The sequence below is a fragment of the Salmo trutta genome, chromosome 12, assembly GCF_901001165.1.
Source record: "Salmo trutta chromosome 12, fSalTru1.1, whole genome shotgun sequence".
NCBI classification, from domain to species: domain Eukaryota; kingdom Metazoa; phylum Chordata; class Actinopteri; order Salmoniformes; family Salmonidae; genus Salmo; species Salmo trutta.
The window spans coordinates 36,788,845-36,811,932 of record NC_042968.1 but is presented as its reverse complement, the minus strand read 5'-3'; the positions used below and the strand labels follow the sequence as shown (position 1 = coordinate 36,811,932).

The 23,088-nt window shown below is 44.8% G+C and overlaps 1 protein-coding gene across 4 annotated transcripts in view; it reads right to left on the bottom strand.

Annotated features, from left to right (window-relative positions):
- LOC115203463 (golgin subfamily B member 1) overlaps window positions 1-23,088 on the bottom strand; it is a 54,989-nt gene that overhangs the window by 24,535 nt on the left and 7,366 nt on the right. For 2 of the 4 annotated variants that reach the window (XM_029768157.1, XM_029768160.1), the window contains exons 6-20: window positions 22,215-22,385; window positions 12,950-13,138; window positions 12,001-12,123; window positions 11,524-11,637; window positions 10,404-10,701; window positions 10,100-10,215; window positions 9,668-9,785; window positions 8,811-8,902; window positions 7,108-7,259; window positions 3,999-4,158; window positions 3,461-3,596; window positions 2,559-2,692; window positions 919-1,028; window positions 312-480; window positions 122-226 (exon numbers count right to left, since the gene is read on the bottom strand). In XM_029768157.1, the coding sequence (XP_029624017.1) occupies window positions 122-226; window positions 312-480; window positions 919-1,028; window positions 2,559-2,692; window positions 3,461-3,596; window positions 3,999-4,158; window positions 7,108-7,259; window positions 8,811-8,902; window positions 9,668-9,785; window positions 10,100-10,215; window positions 10,404-10,701; window positions 11,524-11,637; window positions 12,001-12,123; window positions 12,950-13,138; window positions 22,215-22,385 (2,187 nt within the window). The remainder of the gene's footprint in view (window positions 1-121; window positions 227-311; window positions 481-918; window positions 1,029-2,558; window positions 2,693-3,460; window positions 3,597-3,998; window positions 4,159-7,107; window positions 7,260-8,810; window positions 8,903-9,667; window positions 9,786-10,099; window positions 10,216-10,403; window positions 10,702-11,523; window positions 11,638-12,000; window positions 12,124-12,949; window positions 13,139-22,214; window positions 22,386-23,088) is intronic. The other 2 variants (XM_029768158.1, XM_029768159.1) reach the window with 2 other exon arrangements.

Sequence of the window (23,088 nt, the reverse complement as noted above, 5' to 3'; positions counted from 1 at the left end):
TAAATCTGAGATAAACATGTGTTCTGGTTTCTTATATGCAAAAACTGTAACCTGAATTCCAATTAATATTTATATTTCATCACAGTAATTAAGCCATGGTAGTCATATCCCGAAACCTTACCTTCTCTTTAAGCACACTCAGCTTATGTGTGAGATCTGCAACCGCTGTCTTCAGTTCTGAACACTGTTTTTCAAAGGTACTGCATTTTGCGGAGACTTCAGTGAGCTGAAAGAAGAAAAGAAGGTGTCATGACTTACTATAAAACAGATTTGACTATTAATTGATTGCCAAAACAGGCTACTGTACTTACATTGTTCTCAGATTGAAGCAGCTTGTCGGAGACCTCTTTGTGCTGCGCCTCCTTTTCCTTTAAAGAATCTCGGAGGCTGTCGATGAGCTCCAGTTTCTCAGAGGTCTTGACTAATGTGTTCTCCTTCTCTATAAGAGAGGTTTCGAGACACTCTTGGGTGTCGCTCAATCTAAAAGGCATCAAAGAGAAAGGAGATGTTTTAAAGGTTACAAATGAGGACATGGTGATAATCTTACATTCTCCAATGCAAAAAAGCATTTTACATTTACATTTTAGTCATTTAGCAGATGCTCTTATCCAGAGCGACTTACAGTAGTGAATGCATACATTTCATGCTTTTTTTTTTTAGCACAAACACATGATCATCATCAATGCACAACTTTACACATGCTTGATTGTATTTGTTTATTTATAACTTGCGTATGACTACAGTTAGATGCATGGAGCTAAACTATTCAGTACAAAAACCTTACATTCCTTTTACCCTTAAATGAGTAACTGGCACTGAATACAAATTTGGGAAATGAACCGGTTTACTATTTATGTGTGTGACCCGTGACCTTTTTTGGTTTAGCACTTTGATTGAGGATGAATTGCGTGGGCTTACCCTTTGAGCTGCTCGTTGAGGCTGGTGACCAGGAGATGGTGTTTCTCTGCATCCCTGCTCTGCTGGCTCCGAAGGCTGACCAGTTGACCCTGTAGTCTCTCTGACTCGTTCTGTGGGGAGGGGGAGGAGAGGGAAGGTTTAACATGGTTTGGAGAAAAGCTCAGAGTAAAGCCAGTAGGAAGCTCACTCCATCTCACTGCACACATATTGACCCAAAATACTACTCCCTTTCTTCTATGTACAGTGTTAGGTTTAGTCCAAACAACACAGCATAAAAGGAACACACTTCAGCTTTCAGGACATTTTGGCTTAGTATCATTTCTATTATCTATTTTGCCTTTCTTAGGATAAAAAAATGCTTTGAACTTGGCCGGATTAGAATTGTCATATACTTTTGTATGCTCCTTATATGATGGTTGAACAATTAACCAACCAAGTGAGTTTGTTCTCCACACTGAATTTGTGGGCAAAATATGCTCAACATAGCACTCGCTTATTAGAAGACTGCTCGCAAGCCGTGAACACAGAACAGTGGGTTTCCAAAACAAACAAGCCAAAGGATTAGCCTTCACCGCCGGTGGTACTCTCTCTAGCGCACACAAACACTAACACACCTGGGAAACCCAAAATGGCCGCCTTTCTTCATCTACATCAAACGTCACCTGTGTTAGAGGAGTTTGTTACAAAATCCTAGTCCTCGGGAAGAAACATGCAATGAACTGAATAGTACAAATGAATTCAGTAAAAAGTCAATCCAAAAGCAAAGGCAAAACAAACTCCCAAACACAAAGGAGAACTTATAAGATGCAACATGTTGATAATGGGAGCAGCTGACAAAGTTACAATATACTGGGTTAGATTTCCACTACCTCAGGAACTGGCACAGGTAAGTAAGCCGTGAACAAAGTCAGTTGTGTGCTTCTTTTTATTAACAGACCAGGAGGTATAGGAGGGTATAAGCGGGTAATCTATGGTGAGTGGTATGGAAGTGTGAGAGGGGAGTAAGAAAGGTCCCTTAAGTCAGTGGTTCCTAAACTGTGGGCCCCCCCCAAAAAAATGTGAGATTATTTTTAGGGAACTCAGTCCGGCTTTCAACTTACTCTTGAAAGTTGTAATTATAGAATGGACAAGGGGAAATTTCGAATTGGGTAGTAAATTATCAGTATTCCTCTTGTCATGTCGGTCATTGTATACCTTAGAGATCTATTTATAACTTGTCAGAAATGTCCAGATCAACTAGCCCATGTCAGCTAATGTTTTTTAGCACAAATATTACATGAATACACATTAGACATGGCAGGATATATATAATTGCAAGAACATTTGCATTAAAACTGCAACATTTTCTATACAACCCATAACAAAATGTGTAGAATTCCAGGAAATAAGCTTTAAACCTGCAAAATGTGTGAACAGTTTGTGTCATGAACAGTGCTTGTGCCCATAGAAACAGACGTGGGATGTTCCCCAATGCTGGAAGAGGGGCCTGAGTGAAAAGGTTTAGGAACCCCTGCTTTAAGTGTCTTTATGGAGGCTATCTTGGTACAGTGTGGCATTCTGCAAGGAGCATGTGGGTCTGATAGCTCTACAAGGTGTGAGATATGAGGTTCCAACCAGGTCTGTGAGACGTGAGAGTTTACCTGTAGGGACTCGATGCGAGCCTGCAGCTGCAGCCGGTCCTCAAGGTCCTGACAGCGGTCCTCCAGTCCTAGGATCTGTTCCTGCAGCTGGTTCCTCTCCAGCTCCAACTCCTCCACTACCGACCGCAGGCCACCTGCAAGGGCAGTCGCATAGACAAGAAAGAGACAATCAACTCAGTGGTTGAGAAATCTGGTAGTTATCTATCATCAACAATAATTAGCGAAAATGGATGCAAATTGTAATCATAGAATCAGCACTTTATACAGTCACAACTGAAACGTTTCCATGCAAACATATTGTTGTGATGGATTACAAAGTTTATGATCGTTGGCCTGCTACTTGCCCCATGCAAGGTCACTGGTTTTTGTACATTTATTTATATATTTTTGTCCCATTAAAAACCATGAACCTTTCAACACAGTGAATGTGTCAAACACAAGGAGAGATGAGAGGAAAAAGAAGAACAGACAGGGCATGCAAAACAGCATAAAAGCCAAACACTTACCACAGACGGGGGAAACTCTCCACCTAAATTCATATGAACTGACAAGAGTTCAATCCATTCGACATGGACCAACATCGTAGCGAGCCAAATACAAGCCAGTTCAACCAGCATGCACATGTTCAAATAATAACCACCTCAACTTGTGATGAGATGACATAAAACCCCACAGATGAGTCAACTCTGGGGTTGAATGTGTTTGACTGGAGGGAGAAAAAACACCCACATGTAAAACCCCAAAAACGGCAGAGGAGTGTTAGGCCTACGTTGACAAAATGACAACAAAACAACCCAAATGACTAAAACATCTCAAGCTCCCATAATGGTGGTGGGTGGGTGACAAATACACAAAAAGCGACAACGTGCATGCTAGCGTAAACTGTCTAGTGGGTCTCACACCTGTGTTGGGGGAAGTGTACTCAGGCCACCAACCTCCCATGTTCTCCCCCTCCTCCTCCATCGGGGCGGTGCTCTCAGATACGCCACTGTGTGGGTCCTGGTGGAACGCCTGCTTGCCATCAAACTCAAAGTCCTCCTGCGTGGGGGTGGAGTGACAATACTCATTTTAGTCTAGTGACTGAAGTACATTTTGTCTGGGATGTTACAGAGGATAGCGTACAAATCTAACGTCAGACAGAACTACAGTAACATTTAATCTCCCTTGTTATACTGATCATCTACAGGCATCCTTGCTGGCCGTGACCATGTGACCACACTCTGAGGGTGTCTCAGGGAGAGTTGGGATATGCAAAGATTCACACGTGTATTAATACACTTGTACTTGAAATAGGACAAATATTAGCACACACCAATTTATTATTATTGCTGCCTTATTCCTTCCCAGCTCTGAACTCACCCCCCCCTCTACTAAATCACTCACCCATCTTGACACCTCCCCTCCATCATTCATTCTCCCCCTCTCCCTTTTACTCCGTACCTGCAGGCTGTGTTGGTGGGCGGTGCCTCCCATTTTCTTGCCGCTCCTATGTGGCCCTGTGAGACCCCGGGCCTGCACCAGCTCCTCCTCCAACTCCTGCTGCCGGCTGGCCAGCGCTGGATCGGAGCAGCCGGGAAAGAACCAGTCATCCTCAATCAGTTTTGTGCCACAGGGAAGGGAAGGGAGCGATGAGGGCGGTGTTTTGGGGTTACAGAGTTGAACCCCAGAGATGCATTACAGGAGGGGGGTAGAGAGATGGAGAGAGCGAGATGGAGAGAGCGAGATGGAGAGAGCGAGATGGAGAGAGCGAGATGGAGAGAGCGAGATGGAGAGAGCGAGATGGAGAGAGCGAGATGGAGAGAGCGAGATGGAGAGAGCGAGATGGAGAGAGCGAGATGGAGAGAGCGAGATGGAGAGAGCGAGATGGAGAGATAGAGGATGGTTTAAGAAAGACAGATGATACAGGGAAAGGAGGGAGTGAGACAGAGAGAATGGATAGGGAGAGAAGAGTGAGAGAGGGTGAAAGACAAGAGGGAAAGACTGCAAAAGAGCACGCTCACCCAATGGATGAACACACAACAGCCGCATTGCACACAAGGAAACGTGCAGACTCACTCCAGAGAGAGAAAGAAAGCTAGAGCACTCCAGACTCCTGTGAGCGTGTGTTCATTACGTACGTGTGTGTGTGTGTGTGTGTGTGTGTGTGTGTGTGTGTGTGTGTGTGTGTGTGTGTGTGTGTGTGATGATTGTGTGGCTCTGTAGACTTTCCTAAAAGCAGAGTTTCTGGTCAAAGCCATGCACAGCTAATAGGGAGGGAGACAGGCTGCAACCAAACAGGAGGAGGATGGAAGGGGGGCGGGCCGGGGCAGTGGTTGTCTTTACGGCTCAAGGAGACTGTACTGCAACAACATTTTCAATGGTGATTTGGCATACTGGAAAGCAGGGAGGTCACAGCCATTCCGACTGAAAGCTGCCCACATTGTGATTGGACCGTGATCAGTGGTCACTACATTTTTAATTATCAGTGGTCACTAGTCAGTGATTGGACCATCAACGGGAAGGGGAGGGGGCAGCAATCACATTTATGTCAAATTGATCAATCAGGGCCAACAATTTGCACAAAACTCATTCCCATCTGTTTTGTGATATCAGGTAGATGGGGGAGGACTAGCTAAAAGCAAAGAGTGACAGAGAGAAGGGTTTCATTGGGTGACAGAGAGAAGGGTTTCACTGGGTGACAGAGAGAAGGGTTTCACTGGGTTAGGATTGCAGACGTGGTAGTGCAAAGTGGTCAATGTAGCCAAGCGAATAAAAAAATTGTCATTTATTTTCAATGAGGACACTTTAGATTCTTGAATTCCAAGGAATCTCCTTGAACGGACTGAACTGATATGGAATTGACTCCATATAATTTATTAAGTGATGAGCAATCATTGAATGGACATGACAATATTTCATTGACAGCCAGTTGTTATTTAGATGTTAAGATGAGCTCCAGAAACCACATTTGAGTAGGAATGCACCAATCAGATATTGCAACAGTTAGCTACTTCAGCAACTAAAAGCAGCAAGGGTGGCAGCGTTACACAGGCAAATGACAGCAATGAGGTTAGCAAGCGTTAGTAAAGATGGATAGATGATTGGAGAGGACGAAAGCGTTGAAAAACAGCACCACTTGCTGTGTATGAGTGTGCACGCGTGTGTGTTAGGAGAACACCTAAAACTCCCTCAAGCTATTATGTCAGTATAATATATAATTCCAGTCCACATCATCTGTCAAGTAAATATGCTCACAATGACATCACGACTGTAGCCTAGAATTTTCACTTTAATGTTATTAGTGGTTTAGATATAGTCTCAATCTTCTATAAATTAAACAATAAGGATATTTCATAATTCTATTAGAGGAGAGTCCTCTAAGGCTCTTTTGATTGGTTTATTTCTTCTTTATAAACAAGATCATTGGTTTATTTCTTCTTTATAAACAAAATCATTGGTTTATTTCTTCTTTATAAACAAGATCATTGGTTTATTTCTTCTTTATAAACAAGATCATTGGTTTATTTCTTTTTTATAAAGAAGATCATTGGTTTATTTCTTTTTTATAAACAAGATCATTGGTTTATTTCTTTTTTATAAAGAAGATCATTGGTTTAATTCTTTTTTATAAAGATCATTGGTTAATTTCTTTTTTCCATATAAGCTCCGCCCTCAGCTAGTCCTAATTCCAGTGTTAGCGTTAGCCTTCCCACCACCATTGAAGCCTTGTCATTTTGTTGTGTTAATATGTTTTGCAGATCAGTTCAATGACAGCGTCATTGTGAAGTCATAACGGAGTCCGAAGGTGGCAGGGAAAGTTGGGGGAGGGAGAGACGGAAGGAAGGAGAGAGGGATGGGAAAGTGGGAGGAAAGGAAACTTAAAAAGAGAGGGAGATACTGAAAGAAAGAAACACTACATGGAGGAGGGACTAAAAAAAAGCACAGGCCTCCACTGTACTGCCTCCAGTTTACCCCGGAGGAGGTGGAAAGGATCCTGGGAAACTGAGGACAGTACAGTGGGGGCAGGCTTTTGCTGAGGGGGATGGGCCTGCATGCACAAAACTGATGGGAAACAGGTTCTTGTTGGCTGCCCCCATCCCAGGAGCAGGGAGCGGAGGAGGAGGGGGAGGACATGGGGTAGGGGTTGGGGGGGGCGCAGAGCCAGAATGAAAAGCTCGCCGGGGACGGATGGGTTGGAGGGAAAAAATGAAAGAAAAAATAAACATGCTCAGTTGGACAATGAGGGGCTCTCAAACAACAACAGAAGACATTGAACTTTAACAGATAACTTCTCTAGAATTCCCTCCCACCTTCCTTCCTCCCTGTTTTCCTTGGGTAAAAGATGTATGCTGTTTGACAGCATGTAACAAAAGGTTTGGACGGAGAAGTAGCTGTGTTCTGTGTCGTCGAGGGAGGCGGGTTGGTGGCTGCTGGGTGATACGACTTTTGCATTTTGGTCTGAGGTGAGGTTTAGTGTCTGTGGTGTGTTGTGTCACAGTGTGTCAGCCCCGTGGTAGTGCCAGTGCGCCCTGTGTGTGTGGATCACCCCCCAGCGGTGGCGGGGCCCTTACCCTCTCTCTCCTCCTCCATGTGGCTCATGCGCAGGGCCATGGTGGCCTTCTCCTCGCGGGCACGGTCCCTGGCCGTCACCGCCTCCGACACCATCTCCTGCCAGTCCAGCACCTGGCTCTGGGCGTCGTCGGCACTACCTGACTCGCTGGCCTAGTGTGTATAGGATCAGAAAGACATGAGAAGCAGGATATTGGTTTGGGGTGGAGGAAGTATTGGGTCCAGAGATAAGGCACAAGGGGCATTCATTTATTCTCATCCAGGGATTACTCAACATGGGAGAATGTGGTGTTTGATTTCATCTGAGGACAAGTGGCTTTCCATCAGAGAAGTGAAGTCGTCAATAGGATAGATGTGTCAGATGTGTTTGGTGTACAGTGCCAGCAGGGTTTCCGTTAGGAAAATGAGGCGCCGGACATTTGACCGGTAGCATTTGCATTTACCAGATGGGTGTGTAACCTGATTACGTCATCCACCCAAGGTGCTGAGAAATCCCATTTAGATGATGGTAATTCATCTGAACAGAACATGCAACAGGAGGATGCAACGTTGTGAATCCTCCTTCTTACTGAATTCTGATGAGCACTTTGAAGATGTTAGAATAACTGTCCACATTTACTGTTCCTCAGTCAACAAGGAGTAACCAACAGCAACATCACTAGCCTATGACAATCTACTATCCCCCATAGTAGAAAAGTTGACCTATTCTATTGTTCAGCTTCTCGTTCTGTGCAAGAAAGAAATAGGCTATTCCAAACACACTCTGGTACAGTTGTGGGACGATAGATCCCAAATTCATACAACCAGTAGGTTGTACACAACCATTCATACAACCAGTAGGTTGTATACAACCATTCATACAACCAGTAGGTTGTATACAACCATTCATACAACCAGTAGGTTGTATACAACCATTCATACAACCAGTTGCATTAAAAAGCAATAAGACTGATGCAACAGATCAGAACGTTTTGCTTGAAATGTTGATAAACTATTATTTCTTCACATAAGTGCAGCAATGCGCACAAGGCAGTAGGCTACACGCGAATGTTTGTTCCATAATGCAATTAGCGGACCGCACATGAAAGCAGGTTCATGAGACAGAGATAAAACATTTAGCAGGGGAGATCTAATAATGCAACAACTAGCATGGGTTGCTAATATGACTAGGGTTGAAGTTTGACTACTGGTCAATGAAAGAAAGTTGATTTGAAAACCAATAGAACATGAGAGAAACAGGCTGCTGGTTTCAATGGCATAAGCCTATGGAAGTCTTTATAAAATACTTTTGGCTAGGCTACTTTGATGCAAGGTTAGACATGCCTCATAATATGAAGTAAAACATTCAGGTTTCAAACAATTAAGTATACGTTTTCAAAATGCATACTGCTTCCAGCTCATTGCAAAGTGGTGTGGGACATGCTGAAGCCTGCCTACCTATGCACTTGATTGGCGAATGTAAAGCGCGCTTCAATTACCAGTTGGGGGGGCAAAAGCCGGCTATTACTGGTTAACGGAAACCTTGAGTGACAGTCAAGGTATGCATCCATAGATGAATTCATCTACCCCTCACTGTTTTCCTCAACATTGATTCTCAAGAATCATGACTAGACACCACTACTGCACTGCATGCCGGGATGTAGGTGGTACTTCCTCGTTGCAGTGCATGTTGGGGGTACCGTCTGGTGGGGTTTGAACTCTGACCTGAGAGGCGGCTCTCTTGGTGACCTGCTCCAGGTCGGAGGCCATCTTCCTCTGCTGCTCCTCGTACACCACCAGCTTGGCCTCCAGTACATCTACAGGAGAACATGTTAACATCTACATGAGGACAGAGGACATGTTAACCACCTCCAGCACATCTACAGGAGGACAAAGGACATGTTAACCACCTCCAGCACATCTACATGAGGACAGAGGACATGTTAACCACCTCCAGCACATCTACATGAGGACAGAGGACATGTTAACCACCTCCAGCACATCTACATGAGGACAGAGGACATGTTAACCACCTCCAGCACATCTACATGAGGACAGAGGACATGTTAGAGACAGAACACAATGTAAACAGATTCTGAATAACATGCTGAAGGTACATTGACAAAGATCAAACAGAACAAGCGACCAAAATAACATACAGATGTACAAGGCTGAAACAGATCACTTGTAAAAATGGGGAGCCGTTGCTCATTTAGATGGGTCTTCAAACCTCTTGTAAATCATCACCAGACTACACAGAGATTAGTTTCAGTACAGAGAACATCTAGAGAACATCTGCAGTAGAAAACCCTTTTGTTAAAGAGATAGTTCACTTTGAATTTAAAGAAATGCTTTTTTTTCTAGCATTGCTAAATTCTCCAAAAACGCTAGACAAAAGAGGGGGTGGGGTGTTTGCTAAATACCCAATTAACACAGTTTTTTAAAGAGTTATAAATGATAACACCAAGGAGAAGTCCACAATAAGATAACACTTACAAAACTAGCTAGCACGTTAAGTTCATTACACCATGGTCCAGATAAGTGTAGTCAGGTGATTGATGATAGTTGAAGAATCTCCTCACCGTTCTTGGCCTTGATCTCGTCGTACTGCTCCAGCTTCCACAGCGTCTCCTCCCGCTCCTCCTCCAGATCCGTGATGCGGCTACGCAGGGACGTCACGTTAGGGACCACTCTGCCAGACTGGAGGAGGGTCAAAGTTCACAGGTCAAGGAAAGCTCAGCGCAACATGTCTGGTTCTTGAATGAGACTAAAGGTGTACGACATACATTCAGGACAACATTTTCCCTCTCCCAAAGACACGTGCCCTCTGAGCATACTAATCACAGAAGTCTAAATAGATGGGAGCTCTGAATTAAACGCTGCTAAAATAATTGCCCTCTTCTCAGACCATTGTTACAGAAAAGTTACAACATTGATCATCACGCTATAAATTTACTCATCCCGCCTAATTAAAATGTTACAGTTAGTTTGCTAGATATAACTGAATCTCTTACCTGGCTTTTCCTCAGCTCATCCTCCAGCTGTCGAATACGAGACTTTGACCAGGCTTTCATCTTTAGGAACTTTGCTTCCGATTTACTGGCCTCCTCAGATTTCAGCTTGGCTTGTGCTGCGAGAGACGAGAAAGAAGGGGGGAGACAGAGAGAGAAATGAGAGTGACAGGAGAAAAGCAGATCATGAGATCTTCACAAGACCTGAAGAAGAGCTTAACATCCCAGGAAGCCCATCAACATTAAAAAGCATCCTATGGTCTGTAGAATGTGTGTGTATCTGTCCACATCTGTACCGACTACCTACCTTCCAGCTCGTTCATCCTCTGGGCCGTGGCTGGAGAATCCCTGCCGCTCCCTGCTTGCGTCTGGGTCTGAAGCTCGGAGACAGGGGTCCTTCCCAGCTCCTCCTGTAGCTGCCCGCGAAGTGCCTGCTCCTGCTCAGCCAGCTGGGCCTCGTGGCACTCGGTGGCACGGCGCAGCTCGCCCTGATGCTTCTCCAAGAGGTCACGCAGCTGAGCCCGCATCACGTGCTTCTCAGCCTCCATCTTGGACCCGAGGCTCTCGCGCTCCACCTGCAGCCGCCGCGCCCGCTCCACCAGGTCCTGGGAGAGAAAAGGAGGGATGAGGGAAGAGCAGGAGGAGGGGAGAGAGAGGGATGGATGAGGAAAGGAGGGACAATTGGTGATCACTGTTCTAGGCTAGGGTTGTCGCGAGAGAGATGACATCATAAGGGGATTGGTCTCCCTCATCTGAAGTTAATTACTCCAGGGTCACCGTTGATAGTGGCAGACCCTGGCCGTCACGCCACTCTCCGAGGGTGTCCGGAGAGATGGGATACACAAAAAAGACATTTAGAATTCGCACAGGCGTATTAGTACACACTTGTACATGTATGAAATATGACAAATATAAGCACCCACCAAATTATTATTATTATTCATTATAGTAGTAGCCATCACCAAGACTGTATCCTTGATTCTCCACCCTTTTCCTAGTAGTGTGCACTTGCACACTCCCTTTAAGGGATCTAAAAGCATTGGGATTGATTTAAGAGTAGTCTAGAGAGTTCTCGTCATTGTTAAATGAATGCAGGAAGGTTTGGAAGTGGACACACACTTTGGGAGAAAAGAAGAAAATTGGAACGTAGCCCATATTGTTTTGGCCCACCCTTCCAATGGGTATAGCTGTTAACACCCATGTGGTTCCTTATAATATATCATAATATATGCCATTTAGCAGAAGCTTTTATTCAAAGCGACGTACAGTCATGTGTGCATACATTCTTCATATGGGTGGCCCCAGCGGGAAACAAACCCCCTGATCCAGGCGGTGCAAGCGCCATGCTCTACCTGAGACACAAAGAGGACCCCTTAAAGGGATAGTTCACCTTAAATAAAGTTTGACCTATTTAAATAACCTCTCACCTTGATCTGCTGGTCTCTGGAGTCCACCTCCCCCTGGAGGACGTCAATCACCTGGTTTTTACCCTGCAGCACCACCTCCTTCTCATGTAGTTTCTGTTTCAGAGCCTTCAAGAGCTGGGGAGGACAGACAGCCATGTCAGCAACTACACTACCCACGGTGCACAGCAGTGATACTGTACATCACAACTTGGTCTTGTGGTCACACTAGCACATTGCATGTTGTAACTGGAAATTTTAACTTTTGGTACAATTTGCTGGATGTATAACTGTTTGGAAACAGAACGTTCCTTCCAATGACTTAAGATAGAATAATCTATAGTGTATCTACAGCTAGCATGCAGCCGGGTTACAGAGTTCAGAATGAATAGAGTAACTTCACGGAATAAGGACCATTTAAAGTGGGTTCATAGTCGATTTTACTGGTCATTTTAATGGTAAAACAAAAGTAACAGCGGTAAATCCTCTAGTCTAGTTTACCTGTTCCAGATCAGCGCTGGCGTCAGACTTGGCGGCCAACTTGAAGAGCTCCTGTTCATGCATCTGGTTGACCTCCGTTAGCTTGTTGTCTTTCTGCAGAATGATGTCTTTAAACGTCTGGATCTGAAACGACAGTTCATTCAGAAGACATTTGTGAAGCTTGAATACACGGCTGGTCACGGCTGGTCTGACAGGGAAGCTCGAATACATGGCTGGTCACGGCTGGTCTGACAGGGAAGCTTGAATACATGGCTGGTCACGGCTGGTCTGACAGGGAAGCTTGAATACATGGCTGGTCACGGCTGGTCTGACAGGGAAGCTTGAATACACGGCTGGTCACGGCTAGTCTGACAGGGAAGCTTGAATACACGGCTGGTCTGACAGGGAAGCTTGAATACGCCTTCCCTGTGGCTCAGTTGGTAGAGCATGGTGTTTGCAACGCCAGCATGGTGTGTGCAACGCCAGGGTTGTGGGTTTGATTCCCACGGGGGGCCAGTACAAAAAAATGTAAAAAAATTAAATGAAATGTATGGATTCACTACTGTAAGTCGCTCTGGATAAGAGCGTCTGCTAAATGACTAAAATGTAAATGTAAATGTAATACACGGCTGGTCAAGGCTGGTCTGACAGGGAAATAGAGCGCTTGCGATTTCTTCAGCTGATGAGGTGAACAGTGATATTATTGGCCATGACACAGCAAACATGAAAAAGCGTATTTTTTAAAAAGATTTTACAGGGACGGGGGGAGGAGCTGAGTTGTAACTGGATTTTTTGTTTTTGTTTTAATGTTTATCTGTCATTAATAAACGTGATGATAAATAATGTGATGATTAAAAAAATTGTACATACCTCTTATATAAAACAAATCTAAAGTAATAAGCAGATTTGCTGATAAATCACGTAAAAAAAATCACATCTGCGAAATCTGTGATTTTTCACCATAACCTACGTTTTGCTTGTACATGTTCTCCTTGTCCTCGAAGGCAGCCTTCTCTGTGACTAGGAGCTCCTTGAGGCTCTCAGTCTGCTCCTGCAGCAGGCTGTAACGTTCATCACCCTCGCCCACCTTCCTGGTCAGACTTAGGACCAGCAGCTGCAGCTCCGCCAGGGAGCCCGCTCCGCTCTCCTCCGGCAACGCCTGCAAAACCACCCAAAAACCTTGTATTAGTTGTGTGGTGGGAAACCTCGTATTACATTGTGTGGTGGGAAACCTCGTATTAGATTGTGTGGTGGGAAACCTCGTATTAGACTGTGTGGTGGGAAACCTCGTATTAGACTGTGTGGTGGGAAACCTCGTATTAGATTGTGTGGTGGGAAACCTCGTATTAGATTGTGTGGTGGGAAACCTCGTATTAGATTGTGTGGTGGGAAACCTCGTATTAGATTGTGTGGTGGGAAACCTCGTATTAGATTGTGTGGTGGGAAACCTCGTATTAGATTGTGTGGTGGGAATGGGAAACCTCGTATTAGATTGTGTGGTGGGAATGGGAAACCTCGTATTAGATTGTGTGGTGGGAAACCTCGTATTAGATTGTGTGGTGGGAAACCTCGTATTAGATTGTGTGGTGGGAAACCTCGTATTAGATTGTGTGGTGGGAAACCTCGTATTAGATTGTGTGGTGGGAAACCTCGTATTAGATTGTGTGGTGGGAAACCTCGTATTAGATTGTGTGGTGGGAAACCTCGTATTAGATTGTGTGGTGGGAAACCTCGTATTAGAAACCTCGTATTAGATTGTGTGGTGGGAAACCTCGTATTAGATTGTGTGGTGGGAATGGGAAACCTCGTATTAGATTGTGTGGTGAGAAACCTCGTATTAGATTGTGGTGAGAAACCTCGTATTAGATTGTGTGGTGGGAAACCTCGTATTAGACTGTGTGGTGGAAAACCTCGTATTAGATTGTGTGGTGGGAATGGGAAACCTCGTATTAGATTGTGGTGGGAAACCTCGTATTAGACTGTGTGGTGGGAAACCTCGTATTAGACTGTGTGGTGGGAAACCTCGTATTAGACTGTGTGGTGGGAAACCTCGTATTAGATTGTGTGGTGGGAAACCTCGTATTAGATTGTGTGGTGGGAAACCTCGTATTAGATTGTGTGGTGGGAATGGTAAACCTCGTATTAGATTGTGTGGTGGGAAACCTCGTATTAGATTGTGTGGTGGGAAACCTCGTATTAGATTGTGTGGTGGGAAACCTCGTATTAGATTGTGTGGTGGGAAACCTCGTATTAGATTGTGTGGTGGGAATGGGAAAACTCGTATTAGATTGTGTGGTGGGAAACCTCGTATTAGATTGTGTGGTGGGAAACCTCGTATTAGATTGTGTGGTGGGAAACCTCGTATTAGATTGTGTGGTGGGAAACCTCGTATTAGACTGTGTGGTGGGAAACCTCGTATTAGATTGTGTGGTGGGAAACCTCGTATTAGATTGTGTGGTGAGAAACCTCGTATTAGATTGTGTGGTGGGAAACCTCGTATTAGATTGTGTGGTGGGAAACCTCGTATTAGATTGTGTGGTGGGAAACCTCGTATTAGATTGTGTGGTGGGAAACCTCGTATTAGATTGTGTGGTGGGAAACCTCGTATTAGACTGTGTGGTGGGAAACCTCGTATTAGACTGTGTGGTGGGAAACCTCGTATTAGATTGTGTGGTGGGAAACCTCGTATTAGATTGTGTGGTGGGAAACCTCGTATTAGATTGTGTGGTGGGAAACCTCGTATTAGATTGTGTGGTGGGAATGGAAAACCTCGTCTTAGACTGTGTGGTGGGAAACCTCGTATTAGATTGTGTGGTGGGAAACCTCATATTAGATTGTGTTGTGTGGTGGGAAACCTCGTATTAGATTGTGTGGTGGGAAACCTCGTATTAGACTGTGTGGTGGGAAACCTCGTATTAGATTGTGTGGTGGGAAACCTCGTATTAGATTGTGTGATGGGAAACCTCGTATTAGATTGTGTGGTGGGAAACCTCGTATTAGATTGTGTTGTGGGAATGAGAAACCTCGTATTAGATTGTGTGGTGGGGGTGGGAAACCTCATATTAGATTGTGTTGTGTGGTGGGAAACCTCGTATTAGATTGTGTGGTGGGAAACCTCGTATTAAACTGTGTGGTGGGAAAACTCGTATTAGATTGTGTGGTGGGAAACCTCGTATTAGATTGTGTTGTGTGGTGGGAAACCTCGTATTAGATTGTGTGGTGGGAAACCTCGTATTAGATTGTGGTGGGAAACCTCGTATTAGACTGTGTGGTGGGAAACCTCGTATTAGATTGTGTGGTGGGAAACCTCGTATTAGATTGTGTGGTGGGAAACCTCGTATTAGATTGTGTGGTGGGAAACCTCGTATTAGACTGTGTGGTGGGAAACCTCGTATTAGACTGTGTGGTGGGAAACCTCGTATTAGATTGTGTGGTGGGAAACCTCGTATTAGATTGTGTGGTGGGAAACCTCGTATTAGATTGTGTGGTGGGAAACCTCGTATTAGATTGTGTGGTGGGAAACCTCGTATTAGATTGTGTGGTGGGAAACCTCGTATTAGATTGTGTGGTAGGAATGGGAAACCTCGTATTAGATTGTGTGGTGGGAATGGGAAACCTCGTATTAGATTGTGTGGTGGGAAACCTCGTATTAGATTGTGTGGTGGGAAACCTCGTATTAGATTGTGTGGTGGGAAACCTCGTATTAGATTGTGTGGTGGGAAACCTCGTATTAGATTGTGTGGTGGGAAACCTCGTATTAGATTGTGTGGTGGGAAACCTCGTATTAGATTGTGTGGTGGGAAACCTCGTATTAGATTGTGTGGTGGGAAACCTCGTATTAGATTGTGTGGTGGGAAACCTCGTATTAGAAACCTCGTATTAGATTGTGTGGTGGGAAACCTCGTATTAGATTGTGTGGTGGGAATGGGAAACCTCGTATTAGATTGTGTGGTGAGAAACCTCGTATTAGATTGTGGTGAGAAACCTCGTATTAGACTGTGTGGTGGGAAACCTCGTATTAGACTGTGTGGTGGAAAACCTCGTATTAGATTGTGTGGTGGGAATGGGAAACCTCGTATTAGATTGTGGTGGGAAACCTCGTATTAGACTGTGTGGTGGGAAACCTCGTATTAGACTGTGTGGTGGGAAACCTCGTATTAGACTGTGTGGTGGGAAACCTCGTATTAGATTGTGTGGTGGGAAACCTCGTATTAGATTGTGTGGTGGGAAACCTCGTATTAGATTGTGTGGTGGGAATGGTAAACCTCGTATTAGATTGTGTGGTGGGAAACCTCGTATTAGATTGTGTGGTGGGAAACCTCGTATTAGATTGTGTGGTGGGAAACCTCGTATTAGATTGTGTGGTGGGAAACCTCGTATTAGATTGTGTGGTGGGAATGGGAAAACTCGTATTAGATTGTGTGGTGGGAAACCTCGTATTAGATTGTGTGGTGGGAAACCTCGTATTAGATTGTGTGGTGGGAAACCTCGTATTAGACTGTGTGGTGGGAAACCTCGTATTAGATTGTGTGGTGGGAATGGGAAACCTCGTATTAGATTGTGGTGGGAAACCTCGTATTAGACTGTGTGGTGGGAAACCTCGTATTAGACTGTGTGGTGGGAAACCTCGTATTAGACTGTGTGGTGGGAAACCTCGTATTAGATTGTGTGGTGGGAAACCTCGTATTAGATTGTGTGGTGGGAAACCTCGTATTAGATTGTGGTGGATGGGAAACCTCGTATTAGATTGTGTGGTGGGAAACCTCGTATTAGATTGTGTGGTGGGAAACCTCGTATTAGATTGTGTGGTGGGAAAACCTCGTATTAGATTGTGTGGTGGGAAACCTCGTATTAGATTGTGTGGTGGGAATGGGAAAACTCGTATTAGATTGTGTGGTGGGAAACCTCGTATTAGATTGTGTGGTGGGAAACCTCGTATTAGATTGTGTGGTGGGAAACCTCGTATTAGATTGTGTGGTGGGAAACCTCGTATTAGATTGTGTGGTGGGAAACCTCGTATTAGATGTGTGGTGGGAAACCTCGTATTAGATTGTGTGGTGGGAAACCTCGTATTAGATTGTGTGGTGGGAAACCTCGTATTAGATTGTGTGGTGGGAAACCTCGTATTAGATTGTGTGGTGGGAAACCTCGTATTAGATTGTGTGGTGGGAAACCTCGTATTAGATTGTGTGGGTGGGAAACCTCGTATTAGATTGTGTGGTGGGAAACCTCGTATTAGACTGTGTGGTGGGAAACCTCGTATTAGATTGTGTGGTGGGAAACCTCGTATTAGACTGTGTGGTGGGGAAACCTCGTATTAGATTGTGTGGTGGGAAACCTCGTATTAGATTGTGTGGTGGGAAACCTCGTATTAGACTGTGTGGTGGGAAACCTCGTATTAGACTTGTGTGGTGGGAAACCTCGTATTAGACTGTGTTGTGTGGGAAACCTCGTATTAGATTGTGTGGTGGGAAACCTCGTATTAGATTGTGTGGTGGGAAACCTCGTATTAGATTGTGTGGTGGGAAACCTCGTATTAGATTGTGTGGTGGAATGGAAAACCTCGTCTTAGATGTGTGGTGAGGAAACCTCGTATTAGACTTGTGTGGTGGGAAACCTCATATTAGATTGTGTTGTGTGATGGGAAACCTCGTATTAGATTGTGTGGTGGGAAACCTCGTATTAGACTGTGTGGTGGGAAACCTCGTATTAGACTGTGTGGTGGGAAACCTCGTATTAGATTGTGTGATGGGAAACCTCGTATTAGATTGTGTGGTGGGAAACCTCGTATTAGATGTGTTGTGGGAATGAGAAACCTCGTATAGATTGTGTGGTGGGGGTGGGAAACCTCATATTAGATTGTGTTGTGTGGTGGGAAACCTCGTATTAGATTGTGTGGTGGGAAACCTCGTATTAAACTGTGTGGTGGGAAAACTCGTATTAGATTGTGTGGTGGGAAACCTCGTATTAGATTGTGTTGTGTGGTGGGAAACCTCGTATTAGATTGTGTGGTGGGAAACCTCGTATTAGATTGTGGTGGGAAACCTCGTATTAGACTGTGTGGTGGGAAACCTCGTATTAGATTGTGTGGTGGGAAACCTCGTATTAGATTGTGTGGTGGGAAACCTCGTATTAGATTGTGTGGTGGGAAACCTCGTATTAGACTGTGTGGTGGGAAACCTTGTATTAGACTGTGTGGTGGGAAACCTCGTATTAGATTGTGTGGTGGGAAACCTCGTATTAGATTGTGTTGTGGGAATGAGAAACCTCGTATTAGATTGTGTGGTGGGGGTGGGAAACCTCATATTAGATTGTGTTGTGTGGTGGGAAACCTCGTATTAGATTGTGTGGTGGGAAACCTCGTATTAGATTGTGGTGGGAAACCTCGTATTAGATTGTGTGGTGGGAAACCTCGTATTAGATTGTGTGGTGGGAAACCTCGTATTAGATTGTGTGGTGGGAATGGGAAACCTCGTATTAGACTGTGTGGTGGGAAACCTCGTATTAGACTGTGTGGTGGGAAACCTCGTATTAGATTGTGTGGTGGGAAACCTCGTATTAGACTGTGTGGTGGGAAACCTCGTATTAGACTGTGTGGTGGGAAACCTCGTATTAGACTGTGTGGTGGGAAACCTCGTATTAGATTGTGTGGTGGGAAACCTCGTATTAGACTGTGTGGTGGGAAACCTCGTATTAGATTGTGTGGTGGGAAACCTCGTATTAGATTGTGTGGTGGGAAACCTCGTATTAGATTGTGTGGTGGGAAACCTCGTATTAGACTGTGTGGTGGGAATGGGAAACCTCGTATTAGATTGTGTGGTGGGAAACCTCGTCTTAGATTGTGTGGTGGGAAACCTCGTCTTAGATTGTGTGGTGGGAAACCTCGTCTTAGATTGTGTGGTGGGAATGGGAAACCTCGTATTAGATTGTGTGGTGGGAATGGGAAACCTCGTATTAGATTGTGTGGTGGGAATAGGAAACCTCGTATTAGATTGTGTGGTGGGAAACCTCGTCTTAGATTGTGTGGTGGGAAACCTCGTCTTAGATTGTGTGGTGGGAAACCTCGTCTTAGATTGTGTGGTGGGAAACCTCGTATTAGATTGTGTGGTGGGAAACCTCGTATTAGATTGTGTGGTGGGAAACCTCGTATTAGATTGTGTGGTGGGAAACCTCGTATTAGATTGTGTGGTGGGAAACCTCGTATTAGATTGTGTGGTGGGAATGGGAAACCTCGTATTAGATTGTGTGGTGGGAATGGGAAACCTCGTATTAGATTGTGTGGTGGGAATGGGAAACCTCGTATTAGATTGTGTGGTGAGAAACCTCGTATTAGACTGTGTGGTGGGAAACCTCGTATTAGACTGTGTGGTGGGAAACCTCATATTAGATTGTGTGGTGGGAATGGGAAACCTCGTATTAGATTGTGTGGTGGGAAACCTAGTATTAGATTGTGTGGTGGGAATGGGAAACCTCGTATTAGATTGTGTGGTGGGAAACCTCGTATTAGACTGTGTGGTGGGAAACCTCGTATTAGATTGTGTGGTGGGAATGGGAAACCTAGTATTAGATTGTGTGGTGGGAATGGGAAACCTCGTATTAGATTGTGGTGGGAAACCTCGTATTAGACTGTGTGGTGGGAAACCTCGTATTAGACTGTGTGGTGGGAAACCTCGTATTAGATTGTGTGGTGGGAAACCTCGTATTAGATTGTGTGGTGGGAAACCTCGTATTAGATTGTGTGGTGGGAAACCTCGTATTAGATTGTGTGGTGGGAAACCTCGTATTAGATTGTGTGGTGGGAAACCTCGTATTAGATTGTGTGGTGGGAAACCTCGTATTAGATTGTGTGGTGGGAAACCTCGTATTAGATTGTGTGGTGGGAAACCTCGTATTAGATTGTGTGGTGGGAAACCTCGTATTAGATTGTGTGGTGGGAAACCTCATATTAGATTGTGTGGTGGGAATGGGAAAACTCGTATTAGATTGTGTGGTGGGAAACCTCGTATTAGATTGTGTGGTGGGAATGGGAAACCTCGTATTAGATTGTGTGGTGGGAAACCTCGTATTAGACTGTGTGGTGGGAAACCTCGTATTAGATTGTGTGGTGAGAAACCTCGTATTAGATTGTGTGGTGGGAAACCTCGTATTAGACTGTGTGATGGGAAACCTCGTATTAGATTGTGTGGTGGGAAACCTCGTATTAGATTGTGTGGTGGGAAACCTCGTATTAGACTGTGTGGTGGGAAACCTCGTATTAGACTGTGTGGTGGGAAACCTCGTATTAAACTGTGTGGTGGGAAACCTCGTATTAGATTGTGTGGTGGGAAACCTCGTATTAGATTGTGTTGTGTGGTGGGAAACCTCGTATTAGATTGTGTGGTGGGAAACCTCGTATTAGATTGTGGTGGGAAACCTCGTATTAGACTGTGTGGTGGGAAACCTCGTATTAGATTGTGTGGTGGGAAACCTCGTATTAGATTGTGTGGTGGGAAACCTCGTATTAGATTGTGTGGTGGGAAACCTCGTATTAGATTGTGTGGTGGGAAACCTCGTATTAGACTGTGTGGTGGGAAACCTCGTATTAGACTGTGTGGTGGGAAACCTCGTATTAGATTGTGTGGTGGGAAACCTCGTATTAGATTGTGTTGTGGGAATGATAAACCTCGTATTAGATTGTGTGGTGGGGGTGGGAAACCTCATATTAGATTGTGTTGTGTGGTGGGAAACCTCGTATTAGATTGTGTGGTGGGAAACCTCGTATTAGATTGTGTGGTGGGAAACCTCGTATTAGATTGTGTGGTGGGAAACCTCGTATTAGATTGTGTGGTGGGAAACCTCGTATTAGATTGTGTGGTGGGAATGGGAAACCTCGTATTAGACTGTGTGGTGGGAAACCTCGTATTAGACTGTGTGGTGGGAAACCTCGTATTAGATTGTGTGGTGGGAAACCTCGTATTAGACTGTGTGGTGGGAAACCTCATATTAGACTGTGTGGTGGGAAACCTCGTATTAGATTGTGTGGTGGGAAACCTCGTATTAGACTGTGTGGTGGGAATGGGAAACCTCGTATTAGATTGTGTGGTGGGAAACCTCGTCTTAGATTGTGTGGTGGGAAACCTCGTCTTAGATTGTGTGGTGGGAATGGGAAACCTCGTATTAGATTGTGTGGTGGGAATAGGAAACCTCGTCTTAGATTGTGTGGTGGGAAACCTCGTATTAGATTGTGTGGTGGGAAACCTCGTCTTAGATTGTGTGGTGGGAAACCTCGTCTTAGATTGTGTGGTGGGAAACCTCGTCTTAGATTGTGTGGTGGGAAACCTCGTCTTAGATTGTGTGGTGGGAAACCTCGTCTTAGATTGTGTGGTGGGAAACCTCGTCTTAGATTGTGTGGTGGGAAACCTCGTCTTAGATTGTGTGGTGGGAAACCTCGTCTTAGATTGTGTGGTGGGAAACCTCGTCTTAGATTGTGTGGTGGGAATGGAAAACCTCGTCTTAGACTGTGTGGTGGGAAACCTCGTATTAGATTGTGGTGGGAAACCTCGTATTAGATTGTGTGGTGGGAAACCTCGTATTAGATTGTGTGGTGGGAAACCTCGTATTAGACTGTGTGGTGGGAAACCTCGTATTAGATTGTGTGGTGGGAAACCTCGTATTAGATTGTGTGGTGGGAAACCTCGTATTAGATTGTGTGGTGGGAAACCTCGTATTAGATTGTGTGGTGGGAAACCTCGTATTAGATTGTGTGGTGGGAAACCTCGTATTAGACTGTGTGGTGGGAAACCTCGTCTTAGATTGTGTGGTGGGAAACCTCGTATTAGACTGTGTGGTGGGAAACCTCGTATTAGACTGTGTGGTGGGAAACCTCGTATTAGACTGTGTGGTGGGAAACCTCGTATTAGACTGTGTGGTGGGAAACCTCGTATTAGATTGTGTGGTGGGAAACCTCGTATTAGATTGTGTGGTGGGAAACCTCGTATTAGACTGTGTGGTGGGAAACCTCGTATTAGATTGTGTGCATGAGGTCATGAGATAATATGACTGTGCTGGTCTGGAACAAAAAGCTGCACACCCCATGTATCTCCAGGACCAGGGCTGGTGATACTGTTACTGGTACCCCCAACTTCTCTCTGAAATCCGTAGTGTCCCAATAGCAGAAGCATCATTGTTCGGTCGTGCCAATTTGTCCATGTGATGTATATTTCAAGGACAATAAAGCTTCTGGAATTTGTATTTACCCTGTGCTCCGTGTCGGGTTGGGCTGTAGGCGTGGCCGTCTGCTCTCCGGTGGCCATGCCCATCTGCAGGTGGACTATGTAGGCCTCCTTCTCTGACAGCTTCCTGTTTCGCTCCACCAGCATGGCGTCCATGTCCGCCCCACGCTGCCTCTGGTCCTCCAGCTCTCGTGACTGGTAGAGGGAAAGACGTGGGCATGGGTCAGATGCACATCGGCGCACACGCACACACAGTAGACACAACAACACTCAAACACAAAAAATATATACTCATTCACAAACAAACACAACAACACTCAAACACAAAAAATATATTCTCATTCACACACAAACACAACAACACAAATAATATATACTCATTCACACACAAACAAACACACACACACACACACACACACACACACACACACACACACAGTAGACACAACAACACTCAAACACAAAAAATATATACTAATTCACACACAATTTTGAGAATTTTCCAAACACCTTGAAGATACTGGATCAGATACAACTAAGTATGAAAAGACAGACACACTATACAAACACACTTGATGGACAAAGCAACCTGAACCACAAACATGACTTAAGACCTATTCTCCATTTAACAGAGTAGGCCTTGGCTACAAGATCGACCTGGGACGGATCGACCTGGGACGGATCGACCTAGGTCTAGTTGTTATCAGGTAATATTATCAGCTAATGTTATCAGGTAATACTATTAATAAAGCATGCCACCTTATCCTCCAAAGGAGACATGTCTTTATAAGGGACCAACTGTCCTTTTGTCTACTGTACGTCGTTTTGTTTATGCATACATGTGTATAGATGTTGTAATGCACTATAGATGATGCCTCTACCATGTTTGACTAGGATT